The sequence below is a fragment of the Dasypus novemcinctus genome, chromosome 7 (genome assembly GCF_030445035.2).
Source record: "Dasypus novemcinctus isolate mDasNov1 chromosome 7, mDasNov1.1.hap2, whole genome shotgun sequence".
Classification (NCBI taxonomy): domain Eukaryota; kingdom Metazoa; phylum Chordata; class Mammalia; order Cingulata; family Dasypodidae; genus Dasypus; species Dasypus novemcinctus.
In genome coordinates, this window is record NC_080679.1 from 38,051,787 (window position 1) to 38,074,457 (window position 22,671).

At 40.1% G+C, this 22,671-nt stretch overlaps 1 protein-coding gene and 1 pseudogene across 2 annotated transcripts in view; both read left to right on the forward strand.

Annotated features, from left to right (window-relative positions):
• The window catches only part of MDH1B (malate dehydrogenase 1B), a 24,299-nt gene extending 9,387 nt beyond the window's left edge, over positions 1–14,912 (forward strand). The window contains exons 6-12 of one of the 2 annotated variants that reach the window (XM_058300282.2): positions 1,528–1,669; positions 3,035–3,198; positions 5,846–5,985; positions 6,287–6,338; positions 10,088–10,174; positions 12,024–12,089; positions 13,908–14,912. In XM_058300282.2, the coding sequence (XP_058156265.1) occupies positions 1,528–1,669; positions 3,035–3,198; positions 5,846–5,985; positions 6,287–6,338; positions 10,088–10,174; positions 12,024–12,089; positions 13,908–13,936 (680 nt within the window). In that variant the 3' untranslated portion in view covers positions 13,937–14,912. The remainder of the gene's footprint in view (positions 1–1,527; positions 1,670–3,034; positions 3,199–5,845; positions 5,986–6,286; positions 6,339–10,087; positions 10,175–12,023; positions 12,090–13,907) is intronic. The other variant, XM_004458162.4, reaches the window with a different exon arrangement.
• On the forward strand, positions 5,254–5,366 carry LOC111764064 (small nucleolar RNA U3; annotated as a pseudogene).
• Positions 14,913–22,671: the final 7,759 nt, after the last annotated feature.

The following is a 22,671-nucleotide window of genomic DNA, read 5'->3' on the forward strand; positions in this document are numbered from 1 at the left end:
GGAGAGACAACAAGAGATATAGCAAATCAGGGAGCCGAGGTGGTGCAAGAGCACCACAATGAAACATGAGCCTAGATGCTCTAAATTAGGATACTAATGGACTTACTGAGCCCCTAATACCTTATAGCAACTGCTGTATTATCCCATTTCTTTACAATGAAGCCTAGGAAATCATAATTTTGGATGTTCTTGCATACAAGTCTTTAATATCTTATCCTCAAATTGTGCAAAACAACCAAATCTATGCTAAATTTATTCAATAGGAAATGAAAAAAGTTTAGTCATTTTATGACTATGTCAACCTTGTATTTACATGTGTAGTCACTGATTTATCAGAAAAGCTTCATGACACATTGATGAAACATACTGAAAAGAGATAGTGATACAATGTTTAGAACAAAGTGTAATGGAGGACAGAGAGCTTTCAACTAGAAATATGCTGTCTAGAAATTCTGCCATTGCCAGATAAATCTAAACCCTACTATACTCAAACCTAGTAAGTACATGAGGAGAAGAAATAAGAAAAAGGAAAAATGGAAGACAGATGTGATAAGGAAAGAGGCATCAGAGGGACAGTAGTCAAAGTAGAATTGTCTGGGAAGCAGACTTGGCCCAGTGGTCAGGGCGTCTGTCTACCACATGGGAGGTCCGCGGTTCAAACCCCGGGGCCTCCTTGACCTGTGTGGAGCTGGCCCATGTGCAGTGCTGATGTGCGCAAGGAGTGCCATGCCATGCAGGGGTGTCCCCACGTAGGGGAGCCCCACGCGCAAGGAGTGCGTTCCATAAGGAGAGCCGCCCAGTGTGAAAGAAAGTGCAGCCTGCTAAGAATGGTGCCGCCCACACAGAGAGCTGATACAACAAGATGACACAACCAAAAGAAACACAGATTCCTGTGCTGCTGACAACAACAGAAGAGGACAAAGAAGATGCAACAAATAGACACAGAGAACAGACAACCGTGGCTGGGAGTGGGGAGCAAAATAAATAAATAAATAAATCTTTTTTAAAAATGTAGAAGTGTCAGTGGAGCAATAAGAAAAAAAACCAGTAATGGCAAAGACAGAGTTGTACATAATGACACAAATGAAAAAACTCCCAAGGCGAATCATTTGGGGATCATTATGGATGCCAAGAAGGTATCAAACCTTTTACAGAAAAGCAAGGCCCAGGATGTCAGTATACTGAGTTCAGTTCACACAATCCTGTGTCTAGGACCATGCCAACTGGCTTATTTGGAACTCCTTCTGTTGCAAGCAACAAAAACTCAAATTGACTTAAGTCAGAGAGAGAGAGAGAATTATTTTTCATGTAGCTGAAAAAGTGCAGTGGATAATTCTTATTTCAGACATAGCTGGATGCTGGTGCTTAAATGATGACATCAGATCTCCCTTGCACTCTTGGTCTAGTGCCCCGCTCTGCTTTCCTCAGCATTGTTTTTATCCTCAGCCATGTTCTCTCCTAGAAGTAGCAAAATGGCCTCTGTCATCCCCAGACTCATATGTACATTCTTTTTTCTTTTCTTTACAGCCATCAAAGATGTGATAATTTGGGGTAATATTAGTGGAAATAACTATGTTGATCTGAGAAAAGCAAAGGTCTACAGATACGAGAGTGCTATTTGGGGACCTCCTCACTATTCACGTCCTGTTTTAAACTTGATTTGTGATAGGTACAGTATATTTTTAAGTTAAATATACTAACAATGTTATATGTATAATATATGTCATAACCTTTAACATAACTTTATAAATAAATCTTTGTACAAAAATAACTTGCATTGTTTATGCTATCTATTGAAGAAATAGAAAATTTCCTAGAATTTCAAGGAGGTAATCCCCATCCCACCCCCCAATTTATTTGATTTTGGAGCTATGAGTTTTTATATTTCAGATTATCCTTAAAGTAACTCACGTATCCCATTGAAGATATCTCTCAAACGAGCATATGTAAAGTGAATCTTATTTACCATGAAGACAGAAATATGCAGCCAAATTGAAATTAGGTGAAAATTTTGGAGAACAACAAATTAAGATGGTGAGCAGACCCAGGTCAGACTGGGCATTCTTGTCCAAATAAAGGCAGAAGTGAGAGGTGATGAGGACCACAATTTCTAGAGCTGAACCACCTGGTTTTCAGTTCTTACTTAGCCACTTATCAATTAGCTGTGTGACTTTGGAGTGGTTACTTAACCTCTCTAGGCCTCAGTATTTTCATCTGTGAAGTGGTGATAGTAACATCATATTGGCCTCATAGGGTGGTTGGGAAGATTAAATGGAGTAAACCATGTAAAGTACTTAGAGCTGTGCCTGCTGCAGCCAACACTAGCACATGGTGGGGTGGCCGGGGGTAGGAGAAACAGAATGAGTGACTTTGAAGCATTTTCCTTAACTTGGCAGCCCTTTCCTGGTTGTTGCATTTCCTTTTCATTGCTCCTACCTTTCCTTCCCTTTTGGTCTTTACCCTTCCTCAGACCAGAGGAGCTATGTCCATGCCTAGGAATCATGTTCCCCAGGTTCACACTCCCAGAGCCTGGTGGTTCCTCAAGTTTGCTGCCTGGGTAGGACTAACAGCAGATGGAGCTGTCATGCTGGTGTGTGGGGGTAATCAGCTGGACTGTTCCTTAGTTTGGGCTAATAAAAACAATTATTTTCCTAATTGTCAATGTGAAATCTATGTCTTATAAAATGATTTTTATTTAAAATGAAGGATACCTCTGGTTCCAAGATAACATCTACATGGAATAAATTCTTTGTAATGAAAGTAATTGTTCCTGCAGCCTTTGACCACTTTTCTCTGTTCCCAATTTATATTATCATGGTTTCAGTTTGAAAGTTTGAGACTCTTTTCTTCCATATTCCTTAATTTTTCAGTTGACTTTTTATGAGATTTAGGAAGCTTGAAGAAAGGGCACAGAAAGTCATACTTCTATTTTAATCATGAATGCGATTCCTTGTTCTCCATTGGTCCAGAGAACATCCTTTGCCATTTGCTTTCCTCTCTCCATTGTAAAAATTATTTCTTTTTCTCCTCCCAGTGAGTGGCTAAACAGAGAATTTGTATCAAATCTTAAGATGTTGACTGCCACAGGAAAACAATTTGGAGGCATTTTGGCTGCACACAGTATAGCCACCACATTAAAATACTGGTACCATGGCTCACCTCCTGGAGAGATTGTTTCTTTAGGAGTATTGAGTGAAGGTAAAGCTGTTTTTTATTGTCTTGTAGTATTACAAAACCTTGGATGTTCCTACTTCTGTGTCCCCACCTGTCTAGCTCTTAACATGGTCCATAAACTGCCTAGACTTTTACAATTCTGTAACCATTCATTCATTCAGTATTCATTCAGACATCCAACAGATATTTAGTGGGTATGCATTGGAAACACACCTAGGAATTAGATCTGGCCTTTGCCTCCAGGAAACCCACAGTAGAGTAAGGAGAGCCAGTTACATAATCAAAATAGTCCCGTGAAGCTTTTCTTACTGTGTCCCAGCTGAGAAAGGGAAAACCTGATCAAATTAAGGCTGGGGATTAGAAGAATGAGGACAAATTTCATAAAGGAGATGACTCCAGGGGTCCTTGAAATTCGACTAGTGTTTACCAGCAAAACAAATTGTGGGAAGAACATCCGGGCACAGGGAGCCACAAGAGCAAAGACATGGAGGCAGGGTCCAAAGGACATGTCAAACTGAATCTTAGAGTACCAGGCAGTAGTGGGAATGTGGAAAGATTGCTGCTGTGGACAAACACTGTATGTAAATTTCTGCAGGCATAATGTTTTAGTCTTCTAAAAAACTAGTCAGAGGACTTCTACCATTTTTGAAAAATAGGAAGGATAGAATAGCTGGTGTTCTTCCCTCTGTAGTTTCATTCTAAAGTTTCTCTTTCCTTTGTGCTTTACTTTCTTCCTGAGCAAGCTCATTACTCTCAATGTTTCAGGCCTGGGCCTGTCTGCTGAGTTCTAGCCCATGGCGCATGGCCCCCTGGATGCCATGATGTCACTTCAAACTCAACATACATAAACTAAAAGTATTGTCTTCTTCCCCAATCTGATCCACCTATATTCTGTACATTATTAGGAGAACCACCATCCTGCCAGTTGTTCCAGGTAGTATGGTGCAGCTCAAGGAAATCTCCCCAAGTCCCTCAAATCAGAATTAATCTCTCTTATCTATAGTCAGAGCATTTTGTTCCTCTTATTAGAGGACCTATGATAATCTGCCTTTTACTAATAGTGTGGGTAGTTGCATATGTCCCATCCATTTGAGTGTGTACATTCTGAGGACAGGGACCTTGTCTGGGTCATCTTTCTGGTCTTTCATTGAAGCAGTATATGCCTGGTAGGTACTCAAAAATTTTGTTCAGCTGAAGTTAAAGTACATGAAAATCCTCAGACTGTGAATTCAAATCAGTATATAACATTTTCAGGGAAATAAGCTTTTTAAACCTTACCTTTATTTGTAGAAAGTTTAATTAATCTCCATGGGAATTTTATTCATTAATAAAAATAAAATATTGCAGGGGAGCAGACAAGGGATTATTGTCTCCTTGAATCCATCATGTAGGTAAACCTTCATACTTTGTCCACCCATGAGGCTAGCTCTTCACAAAGGAAACCAATAGAGAATGAATAGAGGACCTGGGAAGCCCGGTAAGGAAAATTCTTTTAGATTCTGGTTTCCTGAATGTGTCCTCAATTTTTGCCCTAATAATAACATTTCAGATAACTAAGTAGGAATAGTTTTCTTATTTAATGAAAACAAAAGGGCAATTTTATCTGGATATTGAATATTTCATAATAAACACCGTCGGTCTTTTTATTTAGAACCTATCTAAGGCAGGAGTTGGGAGCTGCAAGGAATCAGTCCTTCACATCCTAGATGTGTGACTGCCATGGTAGACCAGGAGAGTGAACTGCCAGAGTAGGCAAATTACACAGGCTCATAGGGCTATGTTAGGGGGCAGGAAAAGCCCTGGAAAACAGATAAAAGGAATGCAGACTAGGGGTGGGAGACAAAGACTACATTATCCCCTGTGGCAGATACTGGGCATCTGAACCAAGCAAGGGCAAGAGGATTGAAAAAGGCAACAGTTGTGAGAAAAAAACAAAACAGAGAATCATCAGAACTTTTCGAGGTATGGAAATAAGAAAAGGAGGTAGCACAACTCTAAGTTTTCTACCTTAAGCATACCATTCTTAAAAATGATATCTTTGACAGAGATAACTAGTGAAGAATTGACTCACAGAGTTTTAAGACTATACTTTCAGGGATCATTTCTATAGTTGTTGACAGAGTTTTGTCCTTAATGGATACACAAGCAATTTTGCTAAAGTGAGTCCTCCCTGGTGAGGAATTTTCAGAAATTTAGTACCATCATTATCACTTAAAAACATGTATTATTGGGGAGCAGATATGGCTCAAGCATTTGGGTACCCACCTCTCACATGTGAGGTCCCAAATTTGGTTCCTGGTGCCTCCTAAAGAAGACAAGCAGATGCAACAAGCTAATGCAATAAGCTGACACACAAGTAGCCACGACAAGCAGATACAACAAGCAGGGAGCAGATGTGGCTCAAATGGTTGGGCACCCACCTCCCACATGGGAGGTCCTGGGTTTGGTTCCCAGTGCCTCCTAAAGAAGATGAGCAGACAGTGAGTCGACACAATGAGTAGAGACAACAAGCCAACACAGCAAGCAGACAATGATCAGACAGATGAGGGAGCCATGGGGGGAGGGGCGGGGGGGCAGGACATAAAGCTATCCTTTTCAACATTCCTTAATAGGAAGGGTTTATTATTCTGCATTCTTTTGTTTTGCTTTGATTTGTGTTTGCTCACTGCAGGCCAGTTTGGTATTCCTAAAGGAATTGTCTTTTCTATGCCTGTGAAATTTGAGAATGGAAGTTGGGAGGTTCTTACAGATCTTGAAGATATTGAAATAAGTGAAGAGTTAATGGCCAGAATGACAAATGATCTAATTCAGGTAATGTCAAAATAGATAAAAAGAAACTGACATTGATAATGCCTTAAACTAATTCCCCTAGGCCATGGCATGCCTGGTTTTCTGTGGGGTCAATCTTAGATCTTATTCTGAAACACAGTAAAGAGTCAATAAAAGTTTGCAGAAATCAGCAGAAGAAAACTACTCATTTGGTTATATAATTTTTGGTCTGTTATTTGTTGGTTATTTTAAAAACAAATCAAAGAAGTTTTCCTATTAAAGCATGATTAAATTAGGAATTGTAGTTATTTCTTTCTCTGATCATAAAATAATTTTTCAACAGGAAAAACTAGTTGCTCTGGGAGACGTGATAAATTTTCAAGCACGTCAGTCAGGTAATCTCTTAGATGTGATTTTTATTGGGCTGCCAGTAAAAGAGTATTAAAATATTTGTTTTAATTGAATCACTGTTTAGTGTACATAACCCTGACCAACTTTTGTCATGGTTAAACTAAATCATTGACCAAGTGAACTACCAAGTTCAGTTTCTCCTTTGAGACATCTCAGAACAATCTAAAGAAATCACATCTTAAAAATACTATGATCTTCTAAATTTTGTACATTCCATATTTACTTTTAGATAACTTTTTAAGAAATAATAAATTACAATAAGCTCATTTTCCTTACTGTCATTTTCTTTAATCATAAACTTCCAAGGAAGTGCTTTCAGCTTCTTTCCTTTGCCTTTAAGAAAATCTCATTTTAAGTATTGAAGTATGAGTATATAAATCCACGTATGCAAAAGCCTTTAATCAAGGGCCTTTTGACAATGCAATATCCATCCCTTCTACTAATATTTATTGAGTGCCTACCATAAGCCAATGAGTGCTAAGAGCTGGGGATAAGGGGCAAATAAGAGAGGCCTGATCTTGCCCTTTTGGAATGAACAGTTCATCAAGGCATCATACATTATACACATGACTTTGTGGTGGTAGGAATAAGAAGTACAGAGTATAGTGCTCTAAGCACTTATGTCTGAGGATATAAAGGAAGGACTTGAAGCAGGAAAGCATGTTGTTTGAAAAACTGGCATGCAGGCACATGCGCACACACATACACACAGCTTGAATGGTTGAAGCTAAGAATTAGAACTACGGAGAGTATGTGAGACTATGGAAGACTTCTGGTTGGAGAGTGACCTGGTGATGTTTTTGGTTTGTATAGAAAACAGATTATAACAAAGCAAGACTGTTTGCAGACAGACTGGTATCAGGAGGCTAGCTACTGCTGTCATTCAAGGAAAAGATGATCACAGTTGAGGCTAGAAGCAGTGGAAATTTGAGAGATATTTAGAAATAGAAAACTTGATGATGGATTGGCTCTTGGGAATCCCAGAGGACTCAGGCCTCAGGCTTCTTCTGGTTGAGCAACTGAACAGATTTACTGATGGGAGGGGGGAAGGGGGGAAATGGCAAAAGAGTATTTGAGAAAAAAAGAGGAATGATATAATGTGAGATGTGTGTGTTGGGGGTATGGTAACAAAGAAGAGGGTGTGTGACTTTTGTTTTTTTACATATTGATTCTAAAATATATGTGGGATGTTGAAAGTGGAAATATCAGCTTGAGAACTGCATACTTTGTGAAGCTCAGAAAGATCTGGATTGTAGTTGTCAAACTAGATGTTGTTGTCTCATAAATAGAAATGAAGCCATAATGTTGATGGATATTGGATATTATCTAGTGAATGAGAGGAGAGGGCTGCCAGGGGGCAGGGGTGGGGCAGGTATTGGTGTGTGTGGTGGGATTTAGATAGAGGGGGAGAAGCTCACAGAGGATCCTGGGATGGAATAGTCAAAGAGTTGTCTGGAAATCTGATGTCACAGAAGACCTAAAGGAAGAGTTTCAAGAACAAGGGCTGCTCTACTCTGCCAAATGCTGCTGAGGGATCACATAAAATGAAATGTACCATTGAATGTATGACATAGAGGTCATTTGTGACTTTGTTGAAAGCAGTTTTCTGGAATGGTGAGGGTGGAAATGAGACAGAAGTGGGTGGGGAGGAAATGGAGATAGCAAGACTTGACTCAAGACTTGGTCTCACTCTGGAGCCGGCATGCTTAGTGCTGTGCACCAGAGGAGTGAGTCAAGTACCTTGACAGCAATGAGAAGAACCCCTTTCAGGACTCTGACACAATGGAAGAACTTCCTGGAGGAGATGACAGCCAAACCGAGTTATAGGGGGAAAGAAGGTATTCGCCAAAGAGGGGGTGCATAAGAGAGTTGCTCCATTCAGAGGAAGCAACATATACAAAGGCAAAAGAAGTGAGAAAGAACTTTCTCAGAACTGCCAATTTCATGACTGGGAAGCCACAGATAAGGTAAGAAATAGGGGAGAAGGGACATATTTTCAAGAATCCTTTAAGTGAAAGTGAACACATGTCTGAAGCTCACAAGAGAGATCTGTGCTAGAGGTGTGGACAACAACTGCTGGAAGTTCTTAGCAGCTGATAACCATGGTGATCTGTGGATAGACCTGAGTAGCTAGAGAAGGAAGGCCTTTTTCACTGCATGGTCTCTCATGCCTTTTGAATTTTTCCATGTGCATATTTTCCATATCCAAAAATATTTTTTAAAAATAGGTGGATAGGTAGATGTCCAGATGGGTGAATGTTAAGGTTTAACTACCAATGGAGAGGGAGAGGTTGAAGTTAGAGGGGGGTTTAGAGAAAAGTCCTCAGACAGCAGTAGAAAATGAGCTCCCGAGAGCAGGATCAGCTTCAAATTGGAACCATCTCTGCTTCCAAGGCCCAGAGGGAGGAGAAGAGGTGATAGGTGAAGGTAGTGTGTAGGGTAGGAATTCCAGGAAAAAAGTAGGGAGCACAACCAGGTCCTGAGGGTCAAAGACCAGTTGGAGGTTAGGGGTGTAAGGAAGGAGGTAAAATTGTGAAATAACTGTTAAGGGAAAGGGAGAAAAACAATATGGAAGAAGCAGAAGAATTTTTTTTTCAGAGCTAAGTCTGTGCAATTTGCAGTGACTCTAAAGTAGGCTGAGATTTCCTGCCAAGGTGCTCAGCCACCTGGACATATAGTCATATGGAAACCTAGATTCGTGATTTACACTAAGCCCTGAAATATTAGCATGCCATAATGCAGTTAGAAGAAAAATATCACTACACTGTGTTCTAAAAAAATTCTGTTTTTTTCAATGATGACTTTATTTGGACTATCAAGAAGTTTGTATTGTTCTCATATTTTCCAAGCCCTTGCTTTATCTGCTACCCTCAGTAGGGGTTAAAGTGGCTTTGGTCATCAGCACTGAATGTGAAAATGGAAAATGAATATGTTTGTAAATTTTATGTAGCATTTGGGAAGGAAGGAGGTGGTTCTTGACTGATGGCCAGATCACCAGAAGGGGCCAAACCAAGCAAAGCCTAGAGGACAGCACAATAACAAGGTACAGGCACAGAAAGAATGTAAGGGGCAGTTGGTTTTAACTTGAGCCCTCTTTTATTCTAAGAACTGGAAAGCTCTCTGTGTGGCTTCCTGCATTTGACAGATTTGAGCTGCATGTTCCTTTCAGAATTATGGGCTATAAAGCAGTCATTCTAAATTTGACTACCTGGACTGATAGTTAATCCTATATTTTCCATACATGCTTGCATTATAGCAAGTTTTGTGAAAGAAAATGACCTGGTTTATGCTATTTTTACTAACCAAGATCAAGGAGTCCATGGAAGACATTTTTTTCTTACAAGCATAGAGTATTAACTTGGACAACTATTCAAAATGCCAGGGGGTTGGTTAGTTGGTTCTCAGTTTTGTTTGTTTGTTTTTGCCTAAGACTTCTCTTTAAGAAAATATGGTGATAAGATGATATAGATATGTACATGAATGATAGAGATAGAAATAAAATGACTGAATGACAATGAAAGGTATATGCGTATACCAACTTGATCTTGAAGCTGTCATCTTTGGGCCTTGCCCCAAATATTGTTCCAGGGATTCCAAAATCAGAGCATTAAAAATAATCAGAGTTCTGCACCCTCACAGTCTGGAGATCTCTGCTTATTAATATAATCAGTGAGATGATTCATGTATGAGGTTTGTTTAATCTTTTAATTGATTTAATATTCAATTCCCTGAGTTTTAGGAACTTTCTTCGAAAAAACAAATGAAGTGACCATCTCACCCATCACAGATGACGACCAGGAAGATCAGAGGCACTCAAATGGTTTGTATAGTCAATTGGGAAAAAAAAGTTCTTTTTATGCAAGACTTACTTCTGAAATTCAAAGAAAGGAATTAAATAACCCATTAGCCCTAAAATGGAAATCCTTCATCACATTACTCAAAAATAAGATCCTATTAAAATCTGTTTAAATCTTTGGAGGAAATTACCAGATAATCATGGAGCCCTTCCATGTACTAGTAAGTCCCTGTGAGAGACACAAGGAACACAATAAGGGAAAGGGGCCAGCAAGGTAAATGATAAGATAGGGAATTAGAAAACTCAATATTAAGTAGGGTAAAACATCAAAAGGAAGAATATTATATAATAAGTAATCTTGACACTCATGAGAAGGAAACATCCTTGTAATACAGGAAGGAAAAAATTTAATCATATCTTAAACCTAGTTGGGACTTAAGATGGGTGAAGATAAGCAAATGGATGTTTATTTATTCAAACTCTTTGCTAGGTACTAGGGACATAAAGATAAAATATGGTTTGTGGCCTCTAAGTGCTCACTCTCAAGTGTGGGAAATAGCTAAGCAAAGAAAAAACTATCTATTGGTAGGTAAGTCTTATGATACAGGGAGGCCCAGGGATGATGAGACCACATAGAGAGTCTCCTGACATAATCTGGGAATGTTAGAAAGGCTTTCCAAAGAGAGGGCATGAGAGCTGTGCAAGTAGACGAATGGGTAGGAGGAGGGGGTGGCGGATAAAAGGTATCCCACCACAGGGAGCAACATAGGCCAAGGAGTATTTCAAATGATCAAATTATGACCAGAAGTATAAACCTAGGAAAGCAGAAGATTACGTCGAAAAGAACATAAGTAGAGTAGCTGAGCCAGGGCAGAGGAACCAAAAAAAGGTGAGTAAAAATAGAAAGGTAGACAGGGGCCAGATGGTGGTTGGCTAGATGACTGGTTGGGACCTCAGCAAACGGCTGGTGGGTTAAGGGGCAAAAAATGAAATAGATGGGGTCAGGCTTTGAGAACTAACCTGGCTATACCATTGGTCCTGGAGAGGGCTATGTAGCAACCTAAATCACTGCCCAGAGGAGCACCGTGAGCTCGGCCCCAGCCAGAATTGGTGTCTTAGGAGATCCAGGCAAGTAGAGTGTCTCTAGATACTCATGTGGCAGTGCTATTATGCCAGGAGCTCAAATTGCTATTAAGCAATACTCAAGACAAAGACTGAGGGCAGTTTGGCCTTTGAGAAAAAACTAAAAGGTCCATCATGAAGGTTAGTAGTGGTTTTTCAGAATGGAGACGCCAAATTGTAGAGTAGTGTTTCTCATATATTCCCAAGACTGCTTGCATCAGAGTGATTTAAGTTGCTAATTAAAACTTTAGGTTTCTAGACCTACCTCCTTCCCTCCTAATATAATCTTATATAGACTAATGAATTTTAGTGATGATAAAGTGGAGAAAATAGGGTTGATTTCAGGTTACTTTGGGGGCCACATGATGGATGATCATTAGAATCAAATATAATTTATTATAGTGCTTTCCATATTGTGGGTATTAACCCTCAGGTAGGTTGTGAAAAAAATTTGTGGGTCACGAAACATGTTTAATAGGCTGTGATCCCTCCCCCAATGAACTAAAATAGAATAGATGAGAAAAAGATAAGAAGAAAACATAAGAAAAGGGTAAGAATAGATGAGAAAAGAGTTTATAAGTATTGTTTCATGTAACTTTTTGTTTCATTTATATACACATATAGTGGACTACAATTTAAAATGCATTTTTTACTATGGGTCATGGTCAACAAAGTTTGAAAACACTGACTTAGAACATCTCACAGTTATTAGATTCTAAACCCAACATGTTTTATTTAATTTTGGTTTCAGAACATAAAGATAGCGTGTACTCTTATATAATCCAAAATGAAGAAAAAAGTGTAACTCTGTCAGATGGTGAGTGTATGGATTTATAAACATCTCTATGTTGTTAATAGTCATGACTCATGTTATCCAGTTTTAGAGAATGATGTGTTGATCAGAAGACTATCATCCAGCAACTCGAGTAATTTTTAAATAACTCAGGTTCTTTTATTATGTTTACTAAACGCTTTGGAGGGGAGATAAACAATGTCAACTGCTTCCATGTCATACCTCAATTTCTTCCAAATTCCTCTAACCTCAGCTCTATCCCCTGTGCCTCATCCTTCTCACCTCTCTATTTTCTTCTCAATTCTTCATTGCAAAGCCCAAAATAACCCAAATGGCAAGTCAGGATCGTCTTCAGAAGGTAGGTGAGTGAAAGAGACCGAGGAGGCCAAGTTAGAAATCTCTTTGACAGGAAAAAGCTGGAAATAGCTTTTTGTGTCTTCATATGGGTAATGTGAATACTTTCAAATATTTATGTAAAGTGTTGTATATTTTAAAATTTGCCTATGGACATTATATATATATATATATATATATATATATATATATATAGTCTGTTTCCATTTTTACCACTTCTTTACTTGAAACTGTCTATAAACAAGGAAGCTGGCAAGAACTGGAAAGTTACCCATGATTTATATTATGGGGTCCAAGGCTTCACAAGGTGGTTGGTAGGAAGATTCAACTCTGAGTTGTTTGGCTGGATATCTGCCTGTTCATATAGCGCACAGGACAGGTGATAAGTCAAAGCTCTTTCCCCTCACCATCCAGGACATGTGAACTAGTATATTGTAGCTGGTAAGAAAGCAAGACTTTCAGAGAAACCTGGAGTAGCACAAAAAAGGTAGGGAAAAAGACAAAAACCACAAAATTTAGTGCACTTTAAATATTAAAAACTCTGTCCTTTACTTCTCCGTGTAATACAGTGGAATATTTAAACCTAATTCCTGAAACCATCCCTGAAAAGCCAAACAGTCAAGAACCTACATATGGTATGTGATAAAATATTAACATCCTTTTTTTAAAAAAAATTCTACAAATGGAACTGGTTAGAAAAGGACGAAGTTTCTTTGGAACACAGTTCTTTTCAACCCTTCCCCACCCACACTACCCCATACATCCCCAGGCACTCCGCATTGCTTGCCTATCTTCCTGTGACCAAACTTCCTACTTTTGTAGGCAAGGCTATAGCTGTAAGAACCTAGTCCTTCCTTTATAATGAATAACTAAGGAAGTAGACACAAATATATCTGTGAGTCCAGGTTTTCAAAATATATAACTGAGTTGTCCTTGTATTTTAGGAAGATAAGGCTAATATAAATTTCTTTGTGGATAACCAATCAAGATTTTCACCCAAGCTTCCATTCTTTTCATTAAATGTGCAATAAAATGAGCACAATCCATTGCACCTTCCAATCTGAAAATGTACAGTTATGATGGGTTTTGGTGTGGAACTAACCCCGGTCAATTAGAATTGGTGCATAGAGGAGAAAGAGGGCCAAGAGTAAAAACGGAGCTGACAACATAGCTGAAGACAAAATTCAGGATGATAAGCAAGGAGCCAAGAAAGACTGGACACAGAAATAGATTCAGGTCTAGGAAAGAGGCTATTACTTTATGAGGCTATTTAGTTTTACTATTTGAAAATACCTAATTATGTTCTTGTGGTTTTATTTCTCCATAAAATCCCTCTCACACCTGCACTTCCTCACATATTGAAGCAGACTGAATTCACAGGAATCCAGCAAACAGAATGAAAAGGGGAGCAAAAAAGAAGCTAATAAAAATGTGTTCATGATGTATTTTTGACATTGTTACATCTTTTCATTTTTCTTCTTTTTACAGACTCTGAAGGCAAAACTGTGGAGCACTAAAAGATCAAGTTAGATCAAGTATAAAATTATTTAAAAGATCCATGAATATGTGTATTTAAGGAATAATAATTTGAAACATTTACTTGAATCTTAGACAATACGCTAGGCAATTAAATAATAGTGGTAGCACAAATAATTGTCAAAGCTTAATCATTATCCCTTCTATCAGCTCGTGTTTATGATTGCATTTTCTCAAAAATAGTTCAGTGTCAGTTGCTATTTTTTTAAAGCTACATTAAAATAGAGTTGTCAGTCATTACCTTTTTGCCCATACCTCCTTCTAAGAGCTCTTGCTTCCAACCACAGCCTATAGCTAAATCGTGGGCCTAGTTGGCCATGTTTGTTAACATGTCCTTAGTGCCTGGGTCTCAACTGATTGGGCCAGGATAAACACACCTTACCCAAGGTGGGCCAATCAGATTCTCTCTCAAAAAAAATTTGAAATGAGACAAATGGTTGAGTAAGTTGGTGTCTGAGTCATGTTAATAGGTGGTGGTAAACTAAAGAAGACCACAGAGTTCTGCCAGTGAGCTCTTCAGAGCTTGCCAGGCTCAGTCCCTTCATGATACCTGTCAGTGTGCAGTTTTCCCTTGGGTTTCCTTATTATAATTATCCTTAAATACCACTCTTACTTTAGCTTAGATTGAATTAGGTTTCTGTTTCTTGACACCAGATGTGGCCTAGCTAAATTAAATTTTGGAAGAAAAGCACAATATCCTTAACATAATTACATTGTTTAATAAAATATGCTCATGTATTTTCAAACTAATAGGACCCTTTACACATGTCAATTAGGAATTTTTAATAGCTCAGCAGTCATGCTAAAAACTGCTGACATCTGTACTTTCTCTGTATATTTAAGCAACTCTTAAGGTACATATTACTTCTAAAAGTTCAGGAAAATTTCAGATGCTTCTACGTTGCTATTATGTTGCTTTTATGCCATCATAATTAAATGGATCATTTCATAATATGACTTGACTTTTGCTTGTTTCCAAAGTCAGCACTTAACTTGATGTTTTTGTGTTAAGGACTTTGATTGAGGTTTTGTGCCCTAATCCTACCACTTCCCTGCCTCTCCTTGTGGGGTCCTGAACCAAAGGAGTGTGACCAATTATTGGTCACAAAATAATTCGTGGGAAATATAATCAGGTGGGAAACCCAAGAGGTGTTTTATCCATAGCTGGGCACATGGCAATTGCCTCTCAACATACAAAGTTCCTTAATGGCAAAATTGAGCTAGATTGGAAAATGTAACTCAGGCTCCATTCCCCCTTGATTTGGGTATGCCAGTGACTTATATCTGAACCAGGTAGAAATGCTGGGATAGAGAATACAACCATGAATGCACATCACTTAAATCAGTGGCCCTGCCCCTTATTGGTATTCTTCCCAGTAGGTGTCATGCTCTGATCAAGCTCTGATATGACAGCTTCTTCTCAAATTGGTGGACATCTAGGAAGGGGCTGGAGAGAAGGACCAGAGAATGGGCAGAAGTTTTCTACTCCTTAAAAACTATAGGAAACATTCAGCCCTGCCCCTGGAAGTCTGTACTTTCCAGCATAAATATGTCCTATTGTTTGTTTGAACCACTGTAGGATGACCAGGATGCTGAAGGGTAGACGCCCATAGGAAACTGATCAAATGACTTGTAATCACTATCCCTACTACCACACATTTGTCCCAAATTAATATAAGGAACAGAATTACACTGGGAGGAAAGTCTTAATGCTTGCTATTTGTTTAACAATAATGATTGTGCCATTTCAAAATTATCTTTAAGAAAGTTTTTGTTATTTTTCAGCCTTTTAGATAATGGACCAACATGGGAAAACTCAATTCTGGACTTCCCATTAGAAGTAATTTTAATATAAGGTTATTAAGAGCAATTTCCCTGCACTCTTAAAACTGTCACAGTAACGGCATGAGGGATATTCAGTAGAAAATTTAGAATATGGCTCAGAAGAAGGCCTTCTGTGAACATAATTTATTGGTCACTGAAATATGGGTTGGGTCTGATAAATCCTTGAAACTATAGCAGGCACTTCTTCCATGTTCCCTTCCCTTTGACCAACAGAACTCTGGTTTTGCTGGGATGGTCAATGTACCTAACCCTTGGGCATGAATCTTGATAGATTTAATCCAGTCCCCTTTGCCAATGATTAGTCTAGGGACAGGCATGTGATTCAGTTTGGGACAATGAAACATGAGAAGACAGGTCTTATGGAAAAGATTTCTTTTCTCTGAAAAAAATGGGGAAGGAAAAAAGAGGATGATGCAGTATGTGTGTTTTTGGAGGTGAGGCAGAGAGGGACTGATATAGGGAGAAAGCAGTTTGGTTCCCATCTACTTCCTTCTTGCTTAAAATACTGTCCTACCAGGATGTAACGGTTGCAGCTTTGGCAGCCATCTTGTGGCCACAAGGAAAGAGCTATCACCTGCATACAAAGATGACACTGCGGAAAGACAGAAGGAGCTTAAGCCCTGGGCCTGAGGCCTTGATGACTTTGAAGAGCTCCTGAACCAACCCTGAACTAACTCCAAACTCCCTGTCAAGTAAACAAATAATTTTATGACTTAAGCCCCTGTTAATTGTGGTTTCTGTTACTTATAGTCAATGGCATCCCTACTGACATAATAATGTAATTTGCTAAAGTAACAACGTCTTTGCATTGTTTTAAAAAGTAATAAATATATTTAGAAAATTTAAATAACCGATTTCTCACACTCAGTTCCAAAATCTGTATTAACTCCTATATTTTTAATATTCTCCCTGATTCCAGTTAGTGGCAGTAGCCAAGTTTGGCCCCTAGACCTGTACTTTTCAGCATTAGCATGAATCAAAATAATGATAGCTGGCTCTATCTCCAGAGTTTCTAAATCAGTAAGTCTTGAGTAGGATCTGAGTATTTGGTTCCCAGATGTTGATGCTGCTTATCTGAGGACCACACTTTGACAACCATTGCCTTAGACTATTATAAATCACCTCCTAAGTCAGCTGCCTCTCCAAACTCTTTGCCGAAAAATTTCCCCCTGCTTGGAAACTAAACTCTGGACACTTTAGTCCTCACCCCAAGATTCCTCTCCAAACATACCACTAAACCATTTTAGGATTTTTTAATGCCATCCAGACTGGTCTTCCCACAATCCTATAAGCCTCAGGTTTGCTGCCTTCCTGCTTTTGTGTATACCAATTGCCCTGCCTAGAGTGTCTTCAAATCTTATTCCACTAAAGCCTTTTTAGGGATTACACACTGGGTGGCCTTCCCTCTCTTGTCCAAGCCATTATTTAATTTTATTTCAAGATGATTAAAACTATGGGATTCCAAGAGGGAAAGAAAAGGCTAAAGGGCTTTTTCTTCCCTGCATTCCCCACCCAGTGCAATGTGAAGTAATATCAGATATAATCTGCATTTGCTCTTTGCTGGCCTTAAAGTAAGCATCTTTAACTCCAAAATGGCCCTGCCCAGAAATGAATGCTTAGTCAGTCTGCAAAGGACACAAAGGTTGACCATTCTTACATTGAGCTTTTGGAAGTAGAACTGGTAACCCTACCAACAGGAGCTTCTCTGCCTGGCATATTGATTTCCTCTGGAAAGATATTATGGGCCCACAGAGATATCTAATCTCAACTATCTCACTTAATTAGTACAAAGAGGGAGGCATAACTTCTCTACAAAGAAGCCATAAGTGGAAGCTTTGCAGAATACCCAATCTCCTCCCTTATTTATTTATTTATTTATTTAAATTTCTCTCCCCTTCCCTCTCCCCCACCCCAGTTGTCTGTTCTCTGTGTCCATTTGCTGGGTGTTCTTCTTTGTCTGCTTCTGTTGCTGTCAGCAGCACGGGAATCTGTTTCTTTTTGTTGCGTCATCTTGTTGTGTCAGTTCTCCGTGTATGCGGCACCATTCTTGGGCAGGCTGAGCTTTCTTTCACACTGGGCGGCTCTCCTTAAAGGGTGCACTCCTTGCACATGGGGCTCCCCTACACGGGGACACCCCTGCGTGGCAGGGCACTCCTTGTGCGCATCAGCACTGCACGTGGGCCGGCTCCACGCAGGTCAAGGAGGCCCAGAGTTTGAACTGCAGACCTCCCATGTGGTAGACAGATGCCCTATCCACTGGGCCAAGTCTGCTTCCCATCCTCCCTTATTTTAAGTTGTTAGCCATCTCTGGGAATGAAGCCATGACTTCCAGTGGGTCTTACACAAAGAGCAACACCCAATAGTCACACTCTAGTAATGCCATCTGCTGCAATGAGAAGGAAAAAATAAAGTCACTCAAATCAAGTTTTTACCTTCATCCCCCCAAAATGATAAAGACAAATGAGTTTATATGGCTAAGTGACTTCAAAATGAGTCGGGAGGTCATCAGAGGGGTCGTGCTTACACACATCTCAGCACAGCAGGATCTCAGAGACAGCCAAAGTAGTCACATCCCCAGGTAGTGGTGCTCCTGAGGGCTATAGAAATACCCAGGTCCTACAGTAATGACAGATGGCTCTGGAGTTCAGTGCCTTGCCAGTGGGCCCTACTTTGGAATTTGTGCTCTTGAGTATGATGGAGTTTGACTCAGATGTGACCTCTCTATGCATGCCTTTTCTGTCACTTTTACTGAACCTGTGGTTGGAGCTGGGGTTAGTGTATGCTCAGGAGACTTGAATCTCTGGACTGTGTATGTGCCAGCTGGGCCCTGAACCTCAGCAGATTTGCAAATCCTACTCTATGGTTCATTGGATTTACCCAGGACAGCAAACAGGGAGGTGATGATGGTCAACCAATACACACCAGGGAACCAAGAGAGTCTACAGCTGCAAGCAGAAGAGTTCCATCCATCAGCCACGTGGGATCTAAGACCCCTCTTGATTTAGAGGTGGAGTGGACATCACCATCCCAGGGTCCTCAGAATGGAGGAATAAAATATGGATTAGAGTGGACTTACTGATATTCTGCTATAGAATTATTGTGACTCTAGCAATGGGAGAAATTATATCATTGATGTGGAGACAGTGGCCACGGGAGTTGCTGAAGGCAGGGAGAGGGAAAAAGAGGTGTGATATTGGGGCATTTTGGGGACTTGGCTTTGTCCTGAATGATATTGCAGGGACAGATGCAAGACATTATATATCCAAATTAAAGGTGACCAAAGGATTATGACATCTAAAGGTAATGTGTGATGTTGGACCTGGAAAAAATTGCTATAAAGGACATTATAGACTATGAATACTCATAGTCTATTAGATAATAGTAGTGTAACAATTTTAATTTCCTGATTTAAAAATTGCCCTATGCTATGTAAAAGAAGCTCCTTATTCTTAGGAAATGCCGGCTGTAGTGTGTTGAGGCAAAGAGGCAAAATGTTTGCAACTCACTCTCAAATGGTTCAGAAAAAATAAATAGGATTGTGGGAAGATGACAAGGGACTAACATGCAGAGCTCAATGCTCTCACAAAAACAATGGAGAAAGAGCCAAAAACTGTCCAAGGGACTTCCTTTGGGAGTCGGCAGACCAGGACAGTGCTACACAGCGCCCAGGAGGGCAAGGAACAGAGAAATGAAGAAGCTGAAATAAGAAACCTGAGTTACAAAGCCCCTGCAGAGAGAGTGTAAACTACAAAGTAAACTATAATCCATGCTTAGAGGAAGTGTTCCAAAATGTGTTCATCAATTGTAACAAATGGACCACACTAATGAAGGATGTTGTAAATGTGGGAGAATGTGGGAAGTGTAGGGAGTGAGGCATATGGGAATCCCCTTTATTTTTTATGTAACATTTATGTAATCTTAGTATTTTAATGAAAAATATATTTGGAAAACAAAAAGCCCCTGCAGTGGCCTGGAAGGGCTCCCCTCCCCCACCCCCAAGATATTAAGCTGACGTAAAACCCCTGACTCACTGCAACTGACTGAGAGGGGAACAGACATCTTCCTCCCTGTCAGCTGTTTCAAGGGGAAAGGGAGGGTGAATCGGGGGTATTTTCTTCAGTGAATTTGGCCAGAAGAACTTGCTTTGAATCTCTGATCTGGAGATTCAATATAGGAACACAGGAAAGCCAAGACTGAAACACCTCCAGGGAAAGGTGGGCTGGTGAGCACCATCTGTTGGCCAATATGGAAATTGCATGGACAATACTGTTCTCCACACTCTCTGTATCCTACCCCTGGGAGAAAATCTGTGTTCTACTAGTGAGTCCCTGGTCCAATTTTGATAACTCAAGCTGGACAATTTTAAAGATTTAGAATAAGTTAGACCAAATATCAAAAAAGAGCTATGAAAACAAAATAGGCAAGGGAGAGAAATTGGCTATCCAAGTAAATTCACCAACATTTTCAGGTGCCTAGACATCAGCAAAAAATTTAAAACCATACTAGGAACCAGAAAGAGGTAGCCCAGAGCCAAAGGCACTAACCAAATATCATGAAGAGATACAGGATTTAACAGCTCTCCTAAATCACTTCAAAGAATTTGAAGAAAATATGCTTAAAGAAGTAAAAGATAATAAGACACTGGTTGAGCATAAAGAACAATTTAAAAGCCTGCAAAGAAAAGTAACAGACCTTATGGGAATGAAAGATATGGGATTAAAAGTACATTAGAGGAGGGTGGGGCAAGATGGTAGTTGAGTGAGCGCACCTGGTGGTCTCTCCTGTGAAGAAGCAGCTGGGCAGCATTGGAAATCCTTCAGGCTGTTTCAGGATTTTGCAGGGTGGGAGGTGTCTGGACATCAATTTGGTGGGAAGGTAACAGAGAAAATTCGTGTATAAGATAAAATTGAGGCTCTCTTACACGGAGGTGGGGGCTGCGTGCGGGGTGCTCCCTCCTGGGTTGGGCGGAGCCACGGCACCGGCACACTGGCAGCGATTCCTGGAGGCTCTGTGGTACTGAGGAATTCGTAAACCCTGAGGAGGCTATTGGGGGGCTAACGGGCAATAGGCCTTCGCAGACCAATTTGGGGAGACTGACAGGAGTTTTGTGTGAGGTGGGGAATTTTTGATTTCTGATACGAATAATAGCGCTTCTGGCCAGAGCCCCGCCCCCAAGGCTGGCTGCCGATCTGCAGTGGTCTTATATTGCTCACAATAAAGAGACGTCACCAGGACGCTGTTTCAGGGGCCTGCAGGGTGGGAGACATCTGGAAGCTGATTAGGGGAAACTTTTGCGAGGTATGGGAATTTCGGTTTCGGACACTGATATCCGCAGTTCTGGTTGGAGCCCCACCCCCTGAGCCTGGCTGCTGATCTGCAGCGTCATTAAATTGGCTGCAGTGTAGAGGCGCCCCCAGGTGGCTGTTTCAGGGGCTTGCAGGGCGGGAGGTGTCCTGAGGTTGAATTGGTGATACAGCCACAGAGGAGACCCTAGTGAGAGGGTGAATTGCAGGGTTCTGACACATAGGTCAGAGTTTGTGGATGTGACCTCCCCCATAGGGCTGGCACCCAGCTGTGGGGATCCCTGAAGGCTGTGTTGCACTGCGGTGCTCCCAGGCTCCCTGTTAACCAGATTTGAGGTTGCCAGGTCTGTGTCCCCTAAACCCTGGTGGCCCACACCCCAGAGTTTCGCACCTCTTGCGTCTGCAATATCACAGACTTTCCATCCCTGAATCCACCACACCCTGAGGTCCATCTGAGGTCCTTGAATGTCCTAGCCCTCAACGTTTGCGTTTTTTCTTTTTTGTTTTTGTTTTGTTTTGTTTTCTTTTTTTAATTTTTTTTTAATTTTTAATTTTTTATTGTCCTGATTGCTAACATTCCATTATCTCCTAGTCTTTTCTCCCATTGTATCCCCCATGGTCTTTTTTTTTTTTTTTCAGTTATTTAGGGGGGATTTTTGTTGTTGCTGTTCTATATCTTTTTTTCTTTTCCTTACTTGTTCCCCTCCTTTTACCCACCCCCATTTTTCTTTCTTTCTTCTCTTTTTTTTTCTCTCTTGTCCCTCATATTCTTCTTATTTTATTTTATCTTAATTATACAATAGGTGCTGCAGGGAACACCTCACATTTGCTGGGTTTCCTCATCCTCCATTGCCTCATTTCAGTGTGAATTGATTTTGGCTACCTACACTATTCCCTTTCCCCCACATCTTGATATCCTCCATCATCTACTGTCTGTCCTATATTCCACTTCCCTTTCTTTGATCCCCAAATTGTCTAACTCTTAATTTCTAATACCTTTGTTTTGTTTTCTGTCTTTTATCCACTCTTGAAACTATTGCCTTTCTTTTCTCTTTCCCTCTCTCATGAAAACACTAGCTTTTTAATTCATACCATATTCCTCCTATATTCAGTCGACTACCTCATTATAGGTACTCTACTTACTGCTATAACTCTACACAACTTACATGAATCTAATATCCATCCTCCCAGATATCATATTGTTGCTCTGTTAACATTTATTACCAATACTACTTTAACATTTTCCTTTCTTACACAATTGCCTTTCCCTGGCCCTAATACTTTCCTTCAAAGTGAACTCAGCCAGAAGTAAGAAATTAGAATAAGAAGAACAAAATGACAAAGAGAAGATATAACACTTACGCAAAAACAACAGCTAATTAATCCCCAAGACTAGACAAAGAAGCTAAGGAATGGATTAAACCCGTCAAGATAAAATGATGACCAGACAGCAACAAAAATCTACAAACCAAACCAGTAATCAGGAAAACATGGCTGAATCCAATGAACAAACTAAAAACCAGGAAGGGGAGCAGAACTTCACACAAGTAATTAAAGATCTCAGAACA